Raw genomic sequence first — 21980 nt, forward strand, 5'->3', positions numbered from 1 at the left:
TTCCATGTTCTGCCATTCTCATTACCCCCTCCCCGTAAATCTCATTCTCATTCCCACGTGCACCTTACGCCTAGCTAAAATCTATACTACCTATTAAGGCTCTAAGGGGTAGGCTGCCTCTGCTTGTTCTGCCTTCTGACGATCTCAACCGTCCAATACACTTTAGAGTCTCTCAGCCGTCTGATGCGTCCGATGCGCGCACTCTCACCCCCACGCATCGCCCCGCCCCCATCGTCCAACCGTGCGAGCACCCCATCGTCCCGCCGCCTCCTGCCCCCCCCCCTCCTCCGCACGAGCCGCAGCCGGCCCCCGCAGATCGCGATTACCTCCCTGCACCCTCGCCGTTGTCGTGGCGTCGACCTCAGCCGCACCCCCGCGATCTCCATCCCGGCACCCTCCCCTCTCCCTCATGCTTGCTCTTCGGATCTCGGGAGTCGGGACTCGCCCCTCGCGCGGCCCCCGCTCGTCTGCCTCGTCCCCGACTTCTCCGACCGCGTCGTTAAGGCGCTCAACCTCTCCATCATCGTCCGCGACTGCCTACGAACTTCTCCGAACTAACTGCTCACAACCAAACTCTTATCTCAAACAAACAGGCGCTTAGAAGGCGCGCTGGCCGGTGGATGACGATGGCGGGTGGCGGGGGACTGAACCGGTCTTCATCGAGGGGGCAGCTGCCGCCGTAAGAGCTGCTTGACGATCTCTTCAGGTATTTCACAACAATCCTGTGTGCTGAAAACAATGTAGATTACTTTTCAATTCTTTGGCTAGGAGTAACTTGTTGGTTGCTGAGGATGATGCTTTTAACCGTAACCGCAGGGAATGCGCTAGGCGGCTTATCAGCTTCCATACCCTGGCTCTGGAAAGCAAGCAGAAGGCGGTGTACAGGAAGTACTCCAAGCCCAAGCTCGGCTTCGTCGCGCTTCAATCCCCTGACAAGAAGCTATTGTCAGGTTGAGGCTCGCTGCTGCTCATTGTTTTGTATCATCGCTTCGATGGTACCATTTGTTTGGGTCGTGTGCTCTTTGCTTTTCTACTGAAGCAGATCCTGTGTTGGTTAGTCAGTTTGCTTAAACGACTACTGAACTCTATTTCTACTGAAGCAGAGCCTGTGTTGTATGTGTGTTGGGAGAACGTTGAATATGTGATGTCAAGCTCAAACTTCTTCTCATCCTTTCATGTCTTTAATATATATATATATTTTAAAAAAAATCCAGTAGTTTCTAAATCTTTACTTAAAACAATAGATATATGGAAAGCGTTACAACATTTCTATTTTTGAATTGTTCAATTCATCCAGTAAAGCAACATAAGGTTGATCCGAATTCAGGTTCACAAGAAGTTCTATAAAGCAATACAATCCATGGGAAGAACACTGAAGTGCCCTGAGGTCTGTAGACCATGTGCATATATTTTTGTTTCTCTCAATTTATGCCTGGATATTCAAGGAGGAATGTTCTATTGGTACAAGGATCCTATTGTTGGACCAGGATTTTCCAAGGTACACACACTTACTAGATATCATTATATCACTAAACAGATTAAAAGCCTGAAATTACAAACCCTTATTAATTGTTAAATCTTGACTGAGAGGTTTCGTTTCAGCCATATCATTTTTTGTAATTTTGTTCATATGTTAATTATGAAACGTTTGTCTGATTATCCAGTAAAATGATCCGGTCGTAAAATGGCAAGGCGTGCAAGTTACATTTTGCAGCTTCTCTATGTAAATGAACATGATATTATCTGCTTATTGTTATTATCTGCTTATGGCCAGACCAATATATATTGAGTTTGAAAAAGAAGCTTGACAAAAAGGCTTTCAGATTTATGCTATAAACGTTCACATCGAAGCTACTTTTTATGCTCAATGAAATGCCCTGATCATACTCACCATAGGGATAGAGTGAAACTTATGCTTGAGTCTGCCCACTTGTGTTGTTTATCCTGTCTTTCCACTTTCCAGTGTTGCATACTGATGAATATATATCTAGCAGGTAACAAAGCATCAGCTACTGTTCAACCCTGCCTACTGCTCCATCATGATATAATTCCTAAATGATGTTCAGACACTTAATGATGCACTTCGTCTGTTCTCTACTCCCAAATCTTTGTAAGGACACAAAACAATTGATGAAAAGGTACATACCTTGTCACCTTTTTGTTTAGTATATTTTTACATTTAGTTTCATCACCACACAATACAAGTGGATTATGCAATACATTGTGGTTTGTTTTATCTTCAGATGCATTTTATCTTCAGATGCATTTTTAGAAGGTATTGGAATCTAACCTGCACCTCTTGATGTGCCCTAGATCTAACTTGCACCTCTTGTGATATATAAAACCTAACCTCTTGGGGACCTCTTGCAGATTCTTGTGCGGAGGGCCAAGAATTGGTATACATGCTTGGATTCAGGGAGTTCCTGCTGCGCTGAAAGAACTTAATGTCTGTATTCAATCCCGCAATTCTAAATCCCACCAATCTGATTGGTGAACTTTATTATTTTTAAAAAAACAGTGAACTTAAGTGTTGACTAAGTAGGTGCCCGTGCGATGCCACAGAACATAAATTGCTTCTCGATTTGTATATCAGCTATGCTTCCTGTGGAGCAAGGAAGCGAACGCAAGCCAGCCTTTTGTATTAGTGCATTCTGTTCAGTTCTTACTTGATCATCCCGTGTTCTCGCGTGTGCCATGGCCGAGTGGCAAGCTCAACACTGGTATTGTTGTCTTGTCTCAAATGAAGTCCGGTTCCACAAGTTAACCGAAAATCTTCATGGGTGATAGCTGTGTCAGATTCTTCCGCGCATAGGGCAAGTAATGCAAGTGATAGCTGTGTCAATTTACCCCCATTTTTTTGGGCATCACTTGTCTCAAATGAAGTCCATTGGAGGTTCGCAATTTATGTTCCGTGGCATCGCACGGGCACCTACCTAGTCTAGTATAAAGGTTACCAATAACTCGATGGAGCAGGTCCAAATCGCGGACCAAACGGGCGAGCTGCTGGGCAAGGCGCGCGTCTCTACTCTCCAGGCAGTTTTGGCCCCTAGTTTTCTGCTGAACGCGAACCATGTCCATGCCGAACCCCCGCGCACACCACGCCAGCGGGGGTGGAGACGAAGGCGGCGCTGGCCGCGGCAAGTGACTCGGCATAAGCAGCGCAGGATCGCCGTCGTCCATCCCCACCGCAGAATCGGTAACGTCTCTCTCACACACTCCTCGCTATTTGCGCATTCTAGCTCGGCTCGATCTGACGGGCCTTAGGACTCGAGTCATCTACTGTAGGTGCTAATTACTTGCGTTGCGTTTGAGAGGATCGCACCGAAGGGCCCGAAATTAGGGCGAAGTGTTATTGCTATGTTGCAGCGTACTACGTAGGGGTGTTTGGTTTGAATAATCAAACCAAGATGAGTACATCATAAGCTCATTACTAAAATTTGGTGGAATGATCTTATTCTTCGTGTTAGTACTAATTATGGGAATGAGATGGTGATGCATTAACTCATTTCATTATACAAACCGAACAAAAAAAAGTAAAGAGTGAGAAGATAATGAACTAGCTCGTTCCTAAAACCAAACTACCTATTTTTGGATTGATCAACTGAAAGATAGGTTTAACTTTAGATACCATTTGACTTTTTGGAAGAAGTCGGCTTACTTACATGATGAAACAGAATTTGTAAGTGGGATTCCAAGGGCTTTCTCTAGTACGATGAACGCACATGTGATATTCGGCAATGTTCTGTTTCTGATGGCTATCTATGCAGATACATTGATTCAGTGCGCGCTTGCAAATGCATATTGACGTTCATACGACTCGTGAATTTTGTCTGCTTGGATCTTGAATCCAGAGATAGTGGAAATGTGGAATTATCCACAATGTAGCACTTCCCTTCCATGCATGGGAACAACTAAGTCTCTTTTTGTGTGATTCAAGCACATAGGGGTTTGCATACATAATTTTTGCAGCGAGACAGGGATTCAATAAGAATGTACAGTCGAATCATGTTGTGAGATCTATGGATCCTCTAACTTGTAAAATACGCTCCTTTTTTATTTGAATTGCAGACTGGCGATTACAAAATAGTGGACAAGAGTTATATGGTTTGAGTGCATTAATTTAGAAGATTCGTCATGTTCAAGCACTAGGAGTATTTTCAGGATGTCCGGTGCGATTGAAATGATGACTTCTTGCAGGTAGTGCAGAGAGACTGATAGTTGATGTGGCATGACAGCTCAGTAGTTCACTGCCCATAGACATAATGTGATAATGCTCATGTTTTCACACCTCACTATGACAGAACTTGGTGCATTAAGACTCTGTCTGGTAAGATTCTAAATGGTAGCAACTGCTTTTATTCAAATTACTCACATTACATTATCCTGCATTCCAATGTACTACAGAATTACAACTACCTTTCAAATAGGTTCGCAAGTGCTCAGCAATCTTGACTGTTAAATAGATTTTAGTGTCTTAGAATGCTCTCAAAACTCTAAATGCCAATAACTGTATGGAGATCTCTGAATCATTTCACACATACACTTCTGTCCTTCCAACTTCTCTTGACAACGGTCAAGTATCCTTGATTGTACATGGTTGAGCTTGATGTTGTATTTTCCTCCTTGGTGGTTCTTACCAGATGTGTTGCACAAGGTTGAATCCCCAACACAAATGATAAACTGACACTTCCCCTCTTTATCTAGAATCAAATTTCGACTGTGCATACAGTTGAGCCAATTCATATGCGTGCTTGGTGCATTGCATGTTCTGCGCATGCCTGGTTGATAAGAGCTCGGCAAGTGTTGGAAACTATGTTGCCATACACCATATCTTTGAGTAAAGGATACCTTGTACTGTGGTATTAAGAAACTCTGGCAATTAATTTACTTTGTCATGTCAAATTTACTTTTGCAAATGGCTAATCTATCACGCAGCTATTGATCCATCATCCATCCACAGCACTTCTTATCTGTTCTGAATAACCTTGTGTGTTCGATGAAAAATATAAGATTTTTTTTTCACTTGATCATCGTAGCAATATCCTGAAATTTGAGCAAATTTTACCCTTAACATACCAGTTTGCCTTGGCTGCACAGCTGTCTGTTGACAGCAGCTTCCAAGCTCTACAATCTTTATGGTTCATAATAGGCAACTTTCTCAGTTCATTGAGTGGATCAAATCACAAAAAAAAAAGGTGATGAATTGGTAAGTAATCAAAGAAACTATTTCTCTGTATGTATATAGCACAGGAGCCTATGATATTGTGGTTACTGAGCACTCCAAGTTACTTATTTTAATTTCATAGGGATAGAACTTTTTATTCACTAGGGTCCATCCTCCAAGTTCCCTTTTTTATATTTCTTGGGCCCCTGCAGAATCACTCCCAGAATAGTGGATTTGGTCTCCTGGGTCGAGTTTCCTGGAGCTAAGCATCTTTGCTGCCGGTACCACAATAGATCTGCTGGCTTTTGGCCGTCAGCAGGAGCAGAAGGCTGTTTTGATGGTACATTTGTTTGATCTCTAGTCTTAAAGCCAAAGGTCAATGTTCTGTGCTGCAAAAGGTGCACTGGACTTTCTTTATTTCATTATCAATGTCCTAGTTCTGTAGAGGGCACATGTCTCTTGTCCCTCCGTACCTATTTAGGTATCACTATAGATTTTTTTTTTCAAATTAATCTATAATTTTTTAATAATACTTCTATCTCTAAATAAAGTTATTATAAAATAAATTCAACAATCTATTTAATAATACTAATTATGTGTTATAAATAACATATTTATTTGTATATTTAATTAAAGTTAAATATATCTGACTTCTCACAGTACACATCTGTAATTTTTTTAGTTCATCTTGCTCCAGTCCAGCCATAGGCCCATAGCCCTGGGGCCTGGGCTAGGTCCTCTATCTGCTTGCATTGGACTTGAGAAAATATATTGCCATTGCAGAACTTTTAGCCTCTACTCCCATGTTGCTCTATTCTATATTAATATATGGTTATCTTAATCCAGGGACATGGCGACTAACAGAAGTCCAAGATTCCTTTCTCATGGATGGATGGTCCCAATTGAGTTGGACGTTTTCGGTGGGAAGCGGACAAACCAAAGCAGGTTCCCGTTTGACACCTAAACTTTCTTATACAAAATTACTTCTTGCAAGACCTTTTCCAACATAACACTTACATATAAATCTGCATCCTTCTAACCCTAACGCTTTCTAGTTGTCTGAATTGTGCCCATATTTTGAAGCACATGAAAGTCTATTCCTTGTCATGGGAGCAATCAAGAGATTGCTTAGATCACTAGCTCACTGTTGAACGTTGATTGGTTGGCGCGAGCTTTGCTTCGATCGTGAGGAGTGGGTGATTTGATCCATTCATCGCTTGTTCTGAGCATTCGGGGACTAGGTTGTGGCAAGACAAAATCTGATTGGAAGTATTGATACAGGTTGTGGCAAGACATTTTTTTAGTTTTATAATCCCTTTCTCGAGAAAAAAAGAACTACGTGTTCTGCACGTGACGTACGACAACAAAAAAAACTGGTGCTTTATAGTAATAGAAGACAAAACTATATCTAATTCATTCTCTATGCACCCCGCAGCTCCTTGCTCAAACCAGAGCACTGGACTGAATGAACAATGAGAATAGCTAGATCGAACTCAGCAATTGATATCTCTTAAACATAGTTGGCTCTAAGAAAAAATTCTGAGAGCGCTGTGAAGGGGCGTGGCCAGGGGGTGGGTCTGGCGGAGGGCGCAAGCTGAGTCCTAGTGGTGAAGGGGCGCGACCAGGGGGCAGAGGGAAGGGGTCAGCGGCCTGGTCTAGGGATGGCCGACGATGGGGGCCCGACACACTGAGGAGGCCACCGGCTGGGTAGGGGCCCAAGGAACCGGCGACTTTGGGTGTGAGAGGGTGGGGAAGAGAGAGAGAAACTGGCTCTGATACTAAGATAGAATGAAAAACCTTAACTTAGGGTTGAGAGTTGTATTAATAGACTTAGATTGTTGGGTCTGGCCCATTACACAGGGATATAACTGTGATTAAGGGGCTAACTCCAAAACCCTAAGCGGGTACCCTAAGACTGTCTCCAGTGGTTCGCGTAAAATAGGGGGACGCGGAACTGTATATGACACTGTTTGCATAGTAAAGTTTAAAATAGTGAATGCCATTGGGGATTGAATATGAGATTTGATGGAGATAGCCTAACACCACCTGTCTTTTATTTTTTAGTGACACAACGTCATCATACCTCTTCGCTTTGGTGTTGGACAGGTGAGAGGATTTTTTAATCATAGTCTGAAACTCGAGTGTTGCTCAGACCATCAAACCAACTCAACTAGAGTCTCTTTTGCTTACTGATAATTCTTTTAACTCGAGTTCTTCAGTTCTCTAATGTTAACCTAATGTCAGTAACGGATCTAACGGTAGGGCGGGTGGGGCTCTAGACCCCTCTACCGCTACTAATACTAAACTCTTAGAGCCTCATCGAAGCTCCTCCTAAATTTAAAAATGTGCAAACTATTATATATGTCTACTACGAATGATTATTGATATCATATCGTTGTAACACTTTAATTTAGCCACTCCTAACTTTTTTTTTTCAGTTCCGCTTCCGTCCCAGCCTGCTGTGTCGTTAAAACATTACAGTACTTCTTTTGTTTGTCTTGGCACATGTGGAGTCTCTGATTTTTTTCAACCAACTTTTCGATCTCATACACTTGTCTGTTGCTTGCTGAGATTTCACAGCGGGACGGGGGACAAGTAGAGGCCAAAAAACAATGGGAACGCAGTTCGGCACACTGAATTTTGACTTGCCAGGTGCCCTCAGAGATCAGAATCCAATGCTCCCTGACGGCCTGACCCCCTCTCGCTGTCTTTCGCCCCCTCCCCCCTACTACACTCACGTGAAACATCCTGTGGAAGTCTTCTGTTCCTCCGTTTGCCCATGTTTTTGTCCTTTGTTTGTTGTTGGTGCCGTTGCGCTGACAGCTGGGTTTGGAAGAGTGAAATACGTTGTTCAAATTAGTTAGTTGCTCGCATATTACTATGGTTTTATATCATGTATGTAAATCTTACTTAAATAAGTTTTTTATTAAAACACGATTCTATTTTTTAGTTTTAAATTATTAGCATATATATTTACAATATCTATTTTATAGAAGCCAAACTCTTTATATCAAGTGAGTAGGGTTCAAATCCGCTATATCCTATTTTTTGGATATTCTATGTGGGAGGATAAATTTATTCGACCGCTAACGCACGAAGAAACTCACGCTTAAATGTAGTAGAGAGGTATTTATTTAAGCAGAGATATTGAAGGCTGAAATCTGGTAGCGTAGAACCTACTCATTTCGTTCTTAAATTATTTTTTATTAAACCACTATAAAATATCTTGATGACTCCCAATTTCTAGGAATACTTTAAACAAACAGTTTAGCAAAACTAAAATATGTACAATACATTTAAGAGTATGACAAATATATATAAAAAATAAAATTTTTTTAATATAGGTATTTATATATAAAGAACTTGATTTAGAGGACGTGTTGTTGGAGACGAAGAATATAGAGTACACAATATAAATTCTATGATGAGATAGGAGTTAGAAAATAAAGCTGAAAAAGCCTAAGGCCCCGTTCGGCAGGCCAGCGTCCAAACCAGGCCAGGATCGAAAGCAGCCCAGGATCAAGTGATACATGTGTTATCACTAATTCCTGGTCACTAGTCCAGGAACCAATCCAGGAGGTAGCTCACCAGGACTCGTTCCAGACTAAGAATTGAGCGAAAGGAATTCAAATCAGGTGGGTCTGTTTCTGGTCCAGATTAAAACGAACGGCTCTAGTAGACTGGGCCGGATTCTAAGCCGGGTTGATTCATCCCGCCCGGAAAGAGGCCGGGAATAGGCCGTTCCAGCCGAAACGAACGACGCCTAAACCGTATCCTTGTCAAACGCAGGCACACTTTGTAAACCGTGCCTGACATTTTTCTTTGAGACCGACGAGGAGCCCACTAGGGCGCCGGTCATCCAGTTCGAGGTCCCTAGGCTCTAGCTGGCCCGCCAAAGCCATCCAATTTGCCGCGCCACCGCGCGAATTTACTCATATGCCCCTGGGTGGAGTCCCATCTGCCGTAATTAAACCGAGTACGGGTGGCAGACTGGAAGGACAAGCGTTGACTTAATGACTACTCTCCCCTCCGCAGTCCGCACCCTCCACGTCAACACCGCGCCGCCACGTCACTGCTTCCCCTTTCTGCTCTCTACAGCCGTGCAGCGTGAGGAAGGCGGGTGCGGTTGCGCCGCTGCGGACAAAACGACCACACACAAGGCCACAACCACAAGTCCACAACCATACAAGCTCCACCTGGCAGCTGGCACGGCGCTCTTCCGGTCTCCCGGGGCTCGGCTCGTGTCTTGAATTTTTTTGCATGGGAAACATTGAGGAAGACTGATTTTGTCAAACGGACCCCGTGGCCACTGCAACTGCCAACTGCAAGTCATCGCTCACGGCGCACTCGCGCACGGCGCACTCTTCGGCTCCTCCCCTCCTCGGCAGTGCGGCACTGCGGCGTATACTAGTAATAAAAAGGTACTCGGTCTCGGAGTAGCTTGGCGAGTGCTCCACATCGTCTGCTTGGCTGCTTTCCACCGCCGGAGACGGAGTGTCGGATGCCATGGGCAGCGGCGCGTCGCGGCTGCTCACCGCGTGCGCGTGCTCGCGGCCGCCGCCGGCGCCAGCGGACGACGGGCCGTGCCTGGACGACGCGCTCGGCCACTCCTTCTGCTACGCCGCCAGCTCCGCCGCCGCCGCCGCCGCGGGCCATTCGTCATCCTTCCGCCACGCCATCTCCGGCGCCGCGCTCTCCGCCAACTCCTCAGTGCCCGTGCCGATCTACCAATCCTCCGTCGCCGGCGGCATGCCGCCGCAGTACCACTCCGCGTTCCACACTTCCTCGTCGTTCTCCTCCGCGCCGCTGCAGCTATCCAACCTCTCCTCGGGGCCGCTCTTCCTCTCCGGGCCCATCGACCGCGGCGCCCAGCTCTCCGGCCCGCTCGACCAGGCCGTGCCCTTCTCGGGCCCGCTCCCCGCGAAGCCCACCAAGCCCGCTCGCCCCTCGTCGTCGCGAGGGTTCTCGAGGAGGTTCAGGAAACCCTCGTTCGGCAGCCTGCGGCGGAGCATCTCGGAGAAGAACCGACCATGCGTCGTGCCGCTCCGCCGGGAGGACGGCGTTCAGTGGGCGCACGGCCGCGCCGGGGAGGACAGGGTCCACGTGGTTGTCTCCGAGGATCAGCGCTGGCTTTTCGTCGGCATCTATGACGGCTTCAACGGCCCCGAGGCCCCGGACTTCCTGGTCGCTAATCTCTACCGCTTCCTGCTGCGCGAGCTCCGTGGGATCTTCTACAAAGAGGCCGATCCGGAATCCAAGCGACTGTGGCAGTTCCTGGCGGATGGCGAGGACGAGGATAGCGAACTCGACTTCTCGGGCTCCGGCCGGTTCGCGCTATCGCTTGCCAGGCTCAAGGAGCAGAGGCATCCCTTGTGGGCCCATGCGGCCGCCGCTGGCGATGGTCAAAGCGGCAGGGAGTGGGGAGTTAAGAGGTTGACGGCCGCACCGGCGGTGAGGGATCACAGGGCGGTACTGAGCGCACTGGCCCGGGCGCTAGCTACGACGGAGTCGGCGTACCTGGACATGACCAGTCAGTCAATGGGATCCCACCCAGAGCTGGCAGTGACCGGAGCTTGCCTGCTCGTGGTCCTGTTGAGGGATGACGACGTGTATGTAATGAACCTTGGGGATAGCCGTGCCATTGTGGCGCAGCGACGGGACGACGAAGATTGCTTGATTGGGAGCATTCCGGTGGAGGACATTGGTGTGGGCTTGGAGATCGAGACAAGGATCCCTGGGTATTCGGCAATTGGGCTCGAGGCATTGCAGCTGTCGACTGATCATAGCACGAGCGTTGAAGAGGTAACCTTTTTGCAGACATAGCTGAATTGATGCATAGTGCTAAATTGCTAATGCATTTGTGCATCTACTGAGTTTACTGAAAAGATGAGCTTGCATCATATAAAAAAAATATTCAAACACATTTTTTGTTATCCTGGTTGAACATGCCCTCTGGTAGCTTCTGTGAATACATGTGCAGTATGTGGACTGGCCTGTTCAACAGCATGGTTTTACAATCGGCAGACCATTTTTCTTTTGGAGTTATGAATTTATATATCGTGGGATAGTATGAGTGGATGTGAAGCATCATAAGTGTTTTAATCTATGAATTCTTTCTGCATATGAACTCATGTTCTTTTGTGTTGATGTGCAGGAAGTGCAGAGGATCAGACGCGAACATCCAGATGATGATCAGTGTGTTGTTAATGATAGAGTGAAAGGTCGTCTAACAGTTACCCGTGCATTTGGTGCTGGGTATCTCAAACAGGTAAAGAGACTGTAGGTTGATTGTTATGAAAGGTCCATGTAGGGGAAACAAGTAAATTTTAATGAGAAGTCTGTCTGATTTACAGGCAAGGTTCAATGATGGGTTGCTAGAGATGTTTCGCAATGAGTATATAGGTGATACCCCATATATATCATGCACACCTACTCTTTGCCATCATAAGCTCTCCATCAGGGATCAGTTTCTTGTTCTTTCGTCTGATGGCTTATATCAGTACCTAAGCAATGAGGAGGTAGTGCTGCATGTTGAGAATTTTATGGAGCGGTTTCCTGAGGGTGATCCTGCACAGAGTTTAATTGAGGAGCTACTCTCCCGTGCTGCAAAGAAAGCTGGTAAGCTTATTGTGTGGTCTTCTTCTTCCATGCTAAATGCAAATGTGCCCATTTCTTGATTGTTTTCGATGTTGAGTTGTTGACCGTTTCATTATACCCTTGGCACTAAGGTTAACATACTTGTGTGTAATGTGCAAACATTTATGTGCTTGTACATGTTCATGTTGGGGCGTTGGGTGGCTCACTATGCTACTTTCTGAAATAAACAAAAAATCTATTTATATGCATAAAAACCAGCAGTAACCCAACACGGTACACGGCAGGGGTAAGTCAGCTGCCAACACTGGGCATGTGAGACTGTCAGTTCCTAATTTGTGAGAATATTTTGGCCAAAGTTTAATACCCGCACTTGATGGCACATTTTACACTACTAAAATTCTGCTTGAATGCCCTATCTGACAATTTGATACCTTTTATTCTTTTATATTATTCCTTTTATTTTTTTATCATTTGATAGGGGATATTTGTCTAGATTTAGTCTTTGATCAACATGGATAGTGTTCATATGTAGTTTTGGTGGATACAAAGGTTTAGAGCACACTCTACAGGACTAAAATGGCAGCCTGAGGTTCTGTTCCTAGATAAGTTTGTGCTAGTTTTTAACTTTGGATTGGAATTTAATAGTTTACTGATCTACCACATGAAAATCATATTGTATGGGTAGAGTTTCACTTGTCCGTGAATCATTTTGGTGGCATGAAGTATCTGTGCCAAATGACAAGCTTTGCATTGTTTTGGAGGGCCGCAGATAAAGTTTCCAATTCTATTTTTCCCTAGTGTCATATCGTGCAAATTGGTTCAGAGCAATGCTTCATATAAAATTTCAGCACAGAGATGTTCAATTCAAATGACAAACTTAATGAACTTATGTGTTTTGGGTGTAATGAATCTGGGAATGTACAACACCATTAAATACCCCTTCTCCTGAGAGGTCTCGAGGGGTTAATTGAAAAAAATTAGAGGACCGTCTCTTTGCGAAAAGTCTGTCTCTTACTCGTTTTTTCAAGCATAATAGACTCACTCTGTACACTGTACAACCCTAGTTAATATTCATCTTTTGAGCTACCTTAGAGTTAATGCATTCATGTTTTAGAGACACTCTCGTCTAAGCATTGTACATGCCCTAAGCTCCATTTAATCATTTTTGCTCTATGATAGGAAAGTTCTCAATGATAGCTTTTGCTTTTATTAGAACTTCCGTTGCTGTTACAATGTGTATACAGTGCAGTAGACAGCTGCATAGGTGGGATGTCGCATCTAGTGCATGGTTGAAGATTTAACTGTATAGCTATAATGCATGTGGTTGAAAATTTTAGTTGTAAGACACACAACTGTCACAGCTGAAACATCTTTGTACCTTGCTCTACATCATTGTTATCTATTCCTACATCATTGTCGTCCTGCTTCAGTCTCTAGATCAATTAGTGGTTCTTCAAGATTTCTCTTCCATGAGCAATACTCCACTACTAACCTGGAGTCTGCCTTTTCAGGCATGGACTTCTATGAACTATTAGATATACCTCAAGGGGACCGCAGAAAATACCATGATGACGTCACCATTATGGTTATTTCTCTTGAGGGGAGAATATGGAAATCCTCTGGAACATATGTGTGATGTTCAGCTGATATACTGTCCGTGTCAGTATTTATTCCGATGCAATATTCAGCTGAAATGAACTTCAGCCGGTCAGCACTCCCAGGCGATTGCACATATGCTCACCAAGAGGGGAAAAGTCTGGCATGACATACAGCTATGTAGTCCATACACTTGTCGAAGTGGAGTTCTCCAGCTGGGGATCATCGCTGATCCTTCACATCAGCTTTGTCACAGCTCATGCTCATAGGTTAACTCGGGCAGATTAAAGTTGCAGAAAAATGACAGCCTGGTAGGGAGGAATTCCTGGAAAAGCAGAGCCAATTTTGTTCTGTTTGCCACTACAGCTTTGTTTGGTTACATACTCACCACTGACAATTTTTTCCACCTCACACTGAGTTGTCATAGAGTTGGGTGCTTATTTTATCCTTGGAAATAGAAAACTTTTAGGTATATGCAGCTTTTTCTCATTCATGTGAGGATTGAGCCTGTATTATATTGGAAACTAGAACTGATCATGTCAGAAAAATGGATGATTGGCACCTCATTTTGTCCTGACTCCTGAAGGTGGTTCTCCTTCGAGTCTTTGAGCCGTTAGTGGCATCCGTGAAAGAAAATTTTACATTTCGCCTCCACTGGAAAAACAAAGCTAGTGCCTCCTAGCCCTTGGCAAGTTATTTGGTTGGTCCTCAGAAAAGCTAAGAGCTGAAAGATATTTTGGAGGCAATCCATCAGTCGTTGGCGATATTTTTCATGTGCATGGTATATCTGTTTGTCGATCCTGACGATATTTAACTCTCAACATGATGAAGAAATTTCGGTTAGGCAAAGACTGGCTTGAGCATGTAACTTTTGCACTGTATTTGCTTCCATTTTTTCCTTTTGCAATTTAGACCTAATCCTAGTAAGCAAGCACGAAATGACCCCAACTTAGCCGCAGAATAGTAGTTATTACACCCTCAGTCGTAGTATATAAACGAAAAAACGCCCCACCCATTTTCGACCTAGTTTGGATACTCTAGTATTGATCTCAATCTATATGTGTTGAGGTTAGGTCTGGAAACGAACCGAGCCAGGCTCGGCTCGGTGGAATAGCGAACCGAGCCAGGCTCGGCTCGCTCACTTCGCGAGCTCGGTAATAAGGCTCGGCTCGATATAGGCTCGCGAGCCTGTACATTGAGTACTCAAACAACAGTAATTATAGTCATTAGCTCAAATTTGAAGCACAATATGTTCCATATAATAAAAAATTATGTCCCTGCACTCTAGATCCTTGTGAGTTGTGATCAAAACAACACACTGGTCATTGGATCTAGATGACTGGACACTAGTAAACAAACTGACAAGTGATAGCTGCAATAGTTCGGGCCGAGCCTCGAGCCGGCTTGGCTCGTTAGTGTAGCGAGCCGTGGAATTATGCTCGGCTCAGGCTCGTTTAGTTTCGCGAGCCTCACCGAGTCGGCTCACGAGCTTCGAGCTTTTTTTCCAGCCCTAGTTGAGGTGGATTGGGGTGGGGTGTAAATTAGTTAATTTACACCTCAATCCACCTCAACACATATAGATTGAGATCAATACCAGAGTACTCAAACAAAGCATTCATGAGATCCATTCCCTTCATCAGTTCAGCTCCTCACTCCTCTCTATTGCAGCAATGTCTTCAGCTCCTCACTCCTCTCTATTGCAGTAATGTCACTGCTTGTCGTATCATAGGTCCCCTCTCAAGATATATTGCTCTAGGTAGGGATAAAAACGATCGATAAACACTAAAACTATTTCCGTTTTTATATTGTTTATCGAAAACGAAATAAAAAATAGTAACTCTGAAAACAGAAACGAAATCGTATTTTAAAAACATTGAAAACAAAAATTATGTATAGAAAATACATCAATAATGGTCGGAATTAAAAATACGATCGGTTAACATACCAATATAAAAATATCTCAATATAATAAGATCATAATTATCATAAGTTAAAAAATAAAACAAGTTCAGAAAGATCACAAGTTACAATTTGCAAGTTCATGAAGATCACAAGTTCACATGAATAACAAGTTAACAAAGATCACAAGTTCACAATTCACATGCATAACAAGTTAACAAAGATCATAAACTCACATTTCATAAGTTGACAAGTTTACAAAGACCACAAGTTTGCAATTCATAATTTAACAAGTTTGGAAAATTTCGAAAAATATCCTTACAGACTCCGATCTAGAAAAACCGAAAACAGTTCTGGAATTACAAAAAAAAATCAAAAATGTTTTTTCGATTTTTTGACTAATTTCGGTAACAAAAGGAAATGGTTGGTAAAACGTCACACCGATTTCGAAGCAAAATTTCGATAACAGATTCTGAAAAAAAATCAAAAACGGTTTTCAAAATTCCGAGGTTCTTTTCATCCCTACCTCCAGGTTTAAATTATAAGTCATTTAGCACAACAACATGATCATCAAAATATAGCTTCCACAAATTTTTTTTTGTTAAAATATAAATGATCTCTCAATACAATTAGGGCATCTTTGAATGCATTAGATCTAATAATTAGTTGGCTAAAAATTTGCTAGGTAAATTAGCTGACTAACTCGTAGATGATTTTAGCTAGGTTGAACCAACTAATAAACTAATGGATATTTGAGGGTACAACTAATAATTAGCTGGACTATCAGTTAGGCTGTTTGGATGTCTCTATCCAATTTTAGCAGCTAATTATTAGCATTAATGCATTCAAATATGACCTTATATTTTTGTAAAATTACCTTTTAAGATAAATCGATGCATATGACCATTAGGTTTTAAAAATTAAATAAACCAAGGTTTTACAAGATTGATTTAAATTTCGTGTATAACGACTTGTAATTTGGACTAGGGGGTATTTCATAGCCTTTTTACCGCCTCTTCTACACAGTTCGTCTCGATGGCAAAAACTTACGAGTTGGAGATAACATTTGATATATATTTTTTTATATTTTTAAGAATCTCCAACAAATCAGTAGGAGGGTAGGATAGGCAGGATGCTGAAGACAGCCTTTACTCAGCCTGGCCATCCTGTGTAGTTTCATATACCGCAAGTGCCCTACTACAACTGTTTGCGTGGTCGACTGGTCGTGTATCGATTAGGATATTCAGACTTCAGTTGCAGTACGAGAACAGCTACAAAGTTTGGAACGGATCGTCTTTCTGTTGGGCGGATCGATCTCCCGTAGGTCTGGGTCGCCGTGCCAGGTTGTTCTCAATCCGCAGACACCCTTTTGTTGATTCGGTCAAAGAGTTTGAACAGTTTCATTCGGTCGATTTCTGCCCTTTGCTTCTGCAGTTGGCAAAAAACACGGGCGGGCTGACTAAAACCCAAGCAGTAGGTAAATTCAGAGAGAAAAAGAAGTACTATGACTTAATGGAATGAGAATTTTCATACTGCATTATTTTATTTTTGATTTTCAAGAAACTGCTGCATTTTCAGCTTTACAAAGGGTTTCTCAAGTACCGCAATGCCTCAACGAGCAACTGAAACGGAAGCACCCGGGTTGGTACGCTACTTGCCAGACAAAGCCGACCCATGAGCAATAATCCAGAAGACTAGCTATAAGCCTAGAACTGGATTCCAGGTGAGGTTCAAAGTCGCGTGCTACGGGGTCAGGTAGTAGTAAATCGTAGGCCCTGCAGCGGGGGAATCCCGAGACGGGAAACTACGAAATCACCGAGATACGCTTATTTATGATTGGTTCATCGTGAAATAATCAACCCAGAGAACAAATCACTGGTACGACCAGCACGATCTCGCGGCAGATTAGTCCCGAGTACCCCGATGTATATATTCTATTGGCATGCGGCCGGTGACAATTCTCCGCCCCATTATTCTACACGGGTTAGTCAACTTTGCCAATGATTCGCTGTGATCACGAGACGCGTCTAAAGCAGTTTATTTTTTATTATTCTCTTATGTACATAATAAATAAATAAATATAAAAGAGAAGTGGAGAGGGTTGATCACCCAGTGTGATTTTTTCAGAGAGGAGATTCGAAACGAAGAACACCAAAGTTGCACAATGACAGGATTGAATGTGCAGTGGACTGCTGAGGCTGGAGGATTGAACGTACAGTAGTTATCTCGCATTTAAAGTGGCTATAGGTGTCGGACCGATTCTCTTTCCCGCTTCTTCATGCCAGTTGTGGTCATGCAGCCTGTACTTGTCATTTGTGTGTGTGTGTGATGCACGTTAGCCTGACTTCCAGTTGTGCGTGACCACTAACTTTCAGATGTGCTTAAATGCAAACAATATTGAGCTCCCATGCTTCATGATGTTACCCCAAAAACAATACCGTCCTACAATGCTTGGCACACAGGCATTTGCAGCCCTTACTCGAAGTGGAAAATCTACACGGTACTCTTCAGGTTGAAGGTATGGAAAACCTTGGGTATTTGATTTGACCAGGAGCAAAGTGGCAGATCAAATGCCACTTGTTTACTCTGAGAATGAACGTCAGGATGGGGACAGACACCGTCGCCCGACCGCTCGCAACCAATGCACGAATATGCTGGCCCAAGTGACTTCAGCATTCACAGCACTTAGCACAAGATCTCACCTCACATTATATTGTCCTCCGCCAAAGCCAAATCTCTCTACCATCTCCACTGAACAACTCCTACGCCATTCATTTCAGGGAAAGAAAAAAAAACACCTCTGAAGATGCAATTTACAATTCGAAAACAGTCAAATAGAAGTTGCAGGCTCACATCATGTAGGACCACAGTTTGCAAAATTTCCATAAAGGTTACATCAGATAGTCTCAATAAATATGCCTAATTTCTGGGAGATTAATAACGTCGTTCAAAGTCACCTTATTTTTGCCTGGCCATTAACAATTTCTGAAAATTCTCATGGCTCATAATTGTGCGCAGAATGCATTTAACCTAGTTTATTAGCGAACCTTCCGACTCCGCCCTGTCCCTGTCACGTCCGTCAATAAAGGCCCTCATCACATCACCAGCTTTGCTTGGCCAGCGCAGCGTGGTGGTCTGCGTGCGCTCGCTGCATCGGCATCGCGATCTGTGGTGGTGGCGGCGGCTGTGCGCCAGCCAGCCATGGAGGAGGAGCCTCCTCACCTGTTCCTTTGCCCCATCTCCATGGAACTCATGGACGACCCCGTCACGGTCTCCACCGGGGTCACCTACGACCGCCGCAGCATCGAGCGGTGGATCTTCGGGTGCGGCAGGACCACCTGCCCCGCCACCATGCAGTCGCTGGCCAACCTTGATCTCACCCCCAACCACACCCTCAAGCGCGTCATCGGCTCCTGGCTCGACCGCGGCTCGCCGTCCACGTCGGCGTCGGCGTCACCGTCCGCGTCGTCACTGTCGAGCCCGGCCCACGAGCTGGCCACACCGCTGTCGCGGATCCTGGAGGCGGAGCGGCTGCGTTCGGCGCTGGCCGGCCTCGACGAGACGCCGTTCAAGGTGACGGCGCTCAAGAACATGCGCGCATGCATGGCCGGCGACGTGGCCATGCAGTGCGAGTTCGTGTCCTCGGGCGGGATCCAGGCGGCCGGCCGGGTCATGGCGCAGGCGCTCGCGGAGAGCGGCGCTGGCGGCGACTTCTCCGCGTTCACGGCGTGCGAGGAGGCCGCCGCCGTGCTCGCCCTCCTCCCGCTCGCGGACGCGGCGTCGGTAGGGCTCCTCCTCGCGCCTGAGCACATGAGGCCGCTGATGGCACTGCTCCAGCGCGGCAGCGCCGAGGCGAGGCTCCATGCCATGGACATCGTGACCAAGATCTCCAATGCCGGCGCCGGAGACTGGACCGCCCGCGTCGAGGTCGACGACGTGCTCAAGTCCCTCCTCGAGCTCCTGGCCGACGAGGTCTCAGCGAGGCTCAGCTCCCGCGCGCTCGACGTGCTCCTGGACGTCGTCGAGCTGTCCCGGGTCGGTCCCACCAAGGCCGTGGAGGTCGGCGCGGTGCACGTCCTCGTCGAGCTCCTCGCGAATGCTGACGACCGCCACGACGCCGAGCGGATACTGCTGCTTCTCAAGCGCCTGTGCAAGTGTCCCGAGGGCCGCACGGCCTTCGCGGAACACGACCTGTCGGTGGCGGCCGTGGCGAAGACGATGCTGCGGGTGTCGGAGCTGGCCACCCAGCTGGCCGTCAAGGTTCTCTGGCTCGTATCCGTGGTCGCGCCCTCGGAGAAGGTCCTAGAGGACATGGTGCTGACCGGCGCAGTGGCGAAGCTTCTGGGCTTGCTGCACGTCGAGAGCCCGCCAGCGACGAAGCAGAAGACGGTGCGGATGGTGAGGATCAATGGCGTGTTCTGGCGGCAGTACCCTTGCTTCCCGACTGATCTCAGGGATTACCTGCGGCTTCTTGACTGACTCTTGGATTGGTTTAACCAGACTGTATTTACTAATTATAAGCAAAAAATTAAAAGGCAGAAAAGTATGTATTGGACACTTATTGCGGTCACAGAGAAATACGAAAGTGTATATATATATATATATATATATATATATATATATATATATATATATATATATATATATATATATATATATATATATATATATATATATATATATATATATATATATATATATATATATATATAGACGGCACTAAAATGCACCTGGTTGTATTCTCTACATTGAATGCACCCACCTGCAATAACATCCTAAGCACGTCCTCGGCCCTCCTGTACGCGCGCCTCCCTGCCCCCCGCCGCCGCGTGCCTCCGTGTCCCCGCGCCACCCTCTCTCCCACCGCCGCCGAGCGCCACCCTCTTCCCCACCGCCGCCGAGCGCCACCCTCTTCCCCACCGCCGCCGAGCGCCTCCCTGTCCCCGTGCCGCCGCGCGCCTCTCTGTCAGCGCGCCTCCCTATCCCCCGCATTAGGTGTGATTGCAACTGCTGTATAATTCTACCCAAATATCTGTTAAAAAATGTAAACAAAATGATTGCAACTGCTGATGTGTTGTAATTGCAACTGCTGGTGTGGTGTGATTGCAACTTCTATATAACTATGTCCAAAAATCTGTTAAACAAACAATGATTACAACTGCTGGTCTGGTGTAATTGCAACTGCTAGTCTGGTGCGATTGCAACTTCTATATAACTATGTCCAAAAATCTGTTAAACAAACAATAATTGCAACTGCTGGTCTGGTGTAATTGCAACTGCTAGTCTGGTGCGATTGCAACTTCTATATAACTATGTCTAAAAATCTGTTAAACAAACAATGATTGCAACTGCTGTCTGGTGTAATTGCAACTGCTGGTCTGGTGTGATTGCAACTTCTATATAACTATGTTCAAAAATCTGTTAAAACAAACAATGATTGCAACTGCTGTCTGGTGTGATTGCAACTGCTGGTCTGGTGTGATTGCAACTTATGTGAAGAGGTTGAGCCGTTCGCGGAGAAAGAGGGGAGTGGGCGGGAAAGTGAAAAGGTTCTGTCGGGAGCGTGCGGGAGGGACGAAGACGGCCTAGGTGGGACAGTTGGCTCGGACCTAGCGCGTAGGTTCGGCCTGGGTGCATTCTCTATATTGAATGCACCCAGGTGTAATATATAAATACAGTATATATATATATATATATATATATATATATATATATATATTGTATATTAGGAGCCCTGGGCTTCCAATAACTAAAGAAAGCCCGGGCCAGACAGTGCAATCCGGTCGAGCCGGACCACATCCGGACGTCTATAAAACAGGACTCGGAGTGCTAGGGTTCAATTTTTCACGCCCCGCCGTGGCTCCCCGACCTCGACATGCGGTGGCGGCGGTTCCCAGGCCGGCGGTGACGGCCCCTGATCCAGAGGGCGAGCGACGGCAGCGCCCTTGTGCGGCGGCGGCGGATCCCAGGCCGGTGGCCGCAACTCCATTACCTCGACGCGCGGTGGCGGAGGTTCCTCGATCCGCAGCGAGACCCTTGTGCGGGCAAGCGGCGGCGGCGCTTCCAAGGCCGGCGAGCAAGCGACGCCCGTCGACGTGCGAGTAGCAACGGCGACGCATGAGGCGCGATGTTCGAGCGAGCGACGTCACGGAAGGGGTGAGATGCGCGCAGCATGATCGCGCGTGACATCCTCCGATCCGGCATATTTTTCTTTTCGTTTATTGTGTTTTATGCCTACCACATGTATTATTTACGCTAAAACTGTACGATTTTATGCTTTAACACAGAGTTCGTATATCAGTTTACTGCATGCACATTGAAAAGACAATTCCTTGATTTATGTTGTTCGTAATTTGCACGCATGCAATGGAAACTCCCACGATTTTGCCATAATTTTTGGATCTGTATAAAAATAGAAACCGCATGCATGCGACTGCCATGTTTTTCGGATCTGTCATAAAAATAGGATCGTAATAACAACCTACTAAAGATATCAACCTCTAATTGACTCGGTATTTACGCTTATAATTGAAGGATTTTATGCTCAAAACTTAAGGTTTTTACGCTCCACCCGGAGATGCGTCCACCAGTGAACAACATGCCAGATTTTTTACGCAGTGTAAGGAATTGCATAAATACCTACATCGTGTAGTATAATTTGTTTCATTATACATCATAAATTAGTTCTAATGCGTTTAGCTGCATGGCTGTTGGAGGGATCCTA

At 45.4% G+C, this 21980-nt stretch overlaps 2 protein-coding genes and 1 long non-coding RNA gene across 6 annotated transcripts; all 3 read left to right on the forward strand.

Moving 5' to 3' along the window:
* The first annotated feature begins 2982 nt into the window (after nt 1-2982).
* On the forward strand, nt 2983-6574 carry LOC118472098 (uncharacterized). Of its 3 annotated transcripts, none has more exons than XR_004849679.1 (4): nt 2995-3196; nt 4069-5206; nt 5377-5562; nt 6011-6496. It is a non-coding gene; the product is annotated as an uncharacterized lncRNA (long non-coding RNA). The 3 variants fall into 3 exon arrangements; XR_004849680.1 differs by having other exon boundaries at nt 4069-4327; nt 6011-6490; XR_004849678.1 differs by having other exon boundaries at nt 2983-3196; nt 4069-5562; nt 6011-6574.
* A 2643-nt stretch (nt 6575-9217) lies between these two features.
* On the forward strand, nt 9218-14009 carry LOC103627575 (probable protein phosphatase 2C 26). 2 transcript variants are annotated; one of them, NM_001357211.1, is made up of 5 exons: nt 9478-10966; nt 11145-11231; nt 11319-11432; nt 11518-11782; nt 13192-13906. In NM_001357211.1, exons 1-5 carry the CDS (start codon nt 9671-9673, stop codon nt 13395-13397), a joined length of 1968 nt encoding a protein of 655 aa, NP_001344140.1. In that variant the 5' UTR covers nt 9478-9670; the 3' UTR covers nt 13398-13906. The 2 variants fall into 2 exon arrangements, with proteins under 2 accessions (XP_008646097.1, NP_001344140.1); XM_008647875.4 differs by lacking the exon at nt 11145-11231 and having other exon boundaries at nt 9218-10966; nt 13273-14009.
* A 4395-nt stretch (nt 14010-18404) lies between these two features.
* On the forward strand, nt 18405-19812 carry LOC100383936 (E3 ubiquitin-protein ligase PUB23). Its single transcript, NM_001176555.1, has one exon. The coding sequence runs from the start codon at nt 18458-18460 to the stop codon at nt 19733-19735; it is 1278 nt and encodes a 425-aa protein (NP_001170026.1). The 5' UTR covers nt 18405-18457; the 3' UTR covers nt 19736-19812.
* Nucleotides 19813-21980: the final 2168 nt, after the last annotated feature.

Source organism: Zea mays, chromosome 5 (genome assembly GCF_902167145.1).
Source record: "Zea mays cultivar B73 chromosome 5, Zm-B73-REFERENCE-NAM-5.0, whole genome shotgun sequence".
Lineage (NCBI taxonomy): Eukaryota > Viridiplantae > Streptophyta > Magnoliopsida > Poales > Poaceae > Zea > Zea mays.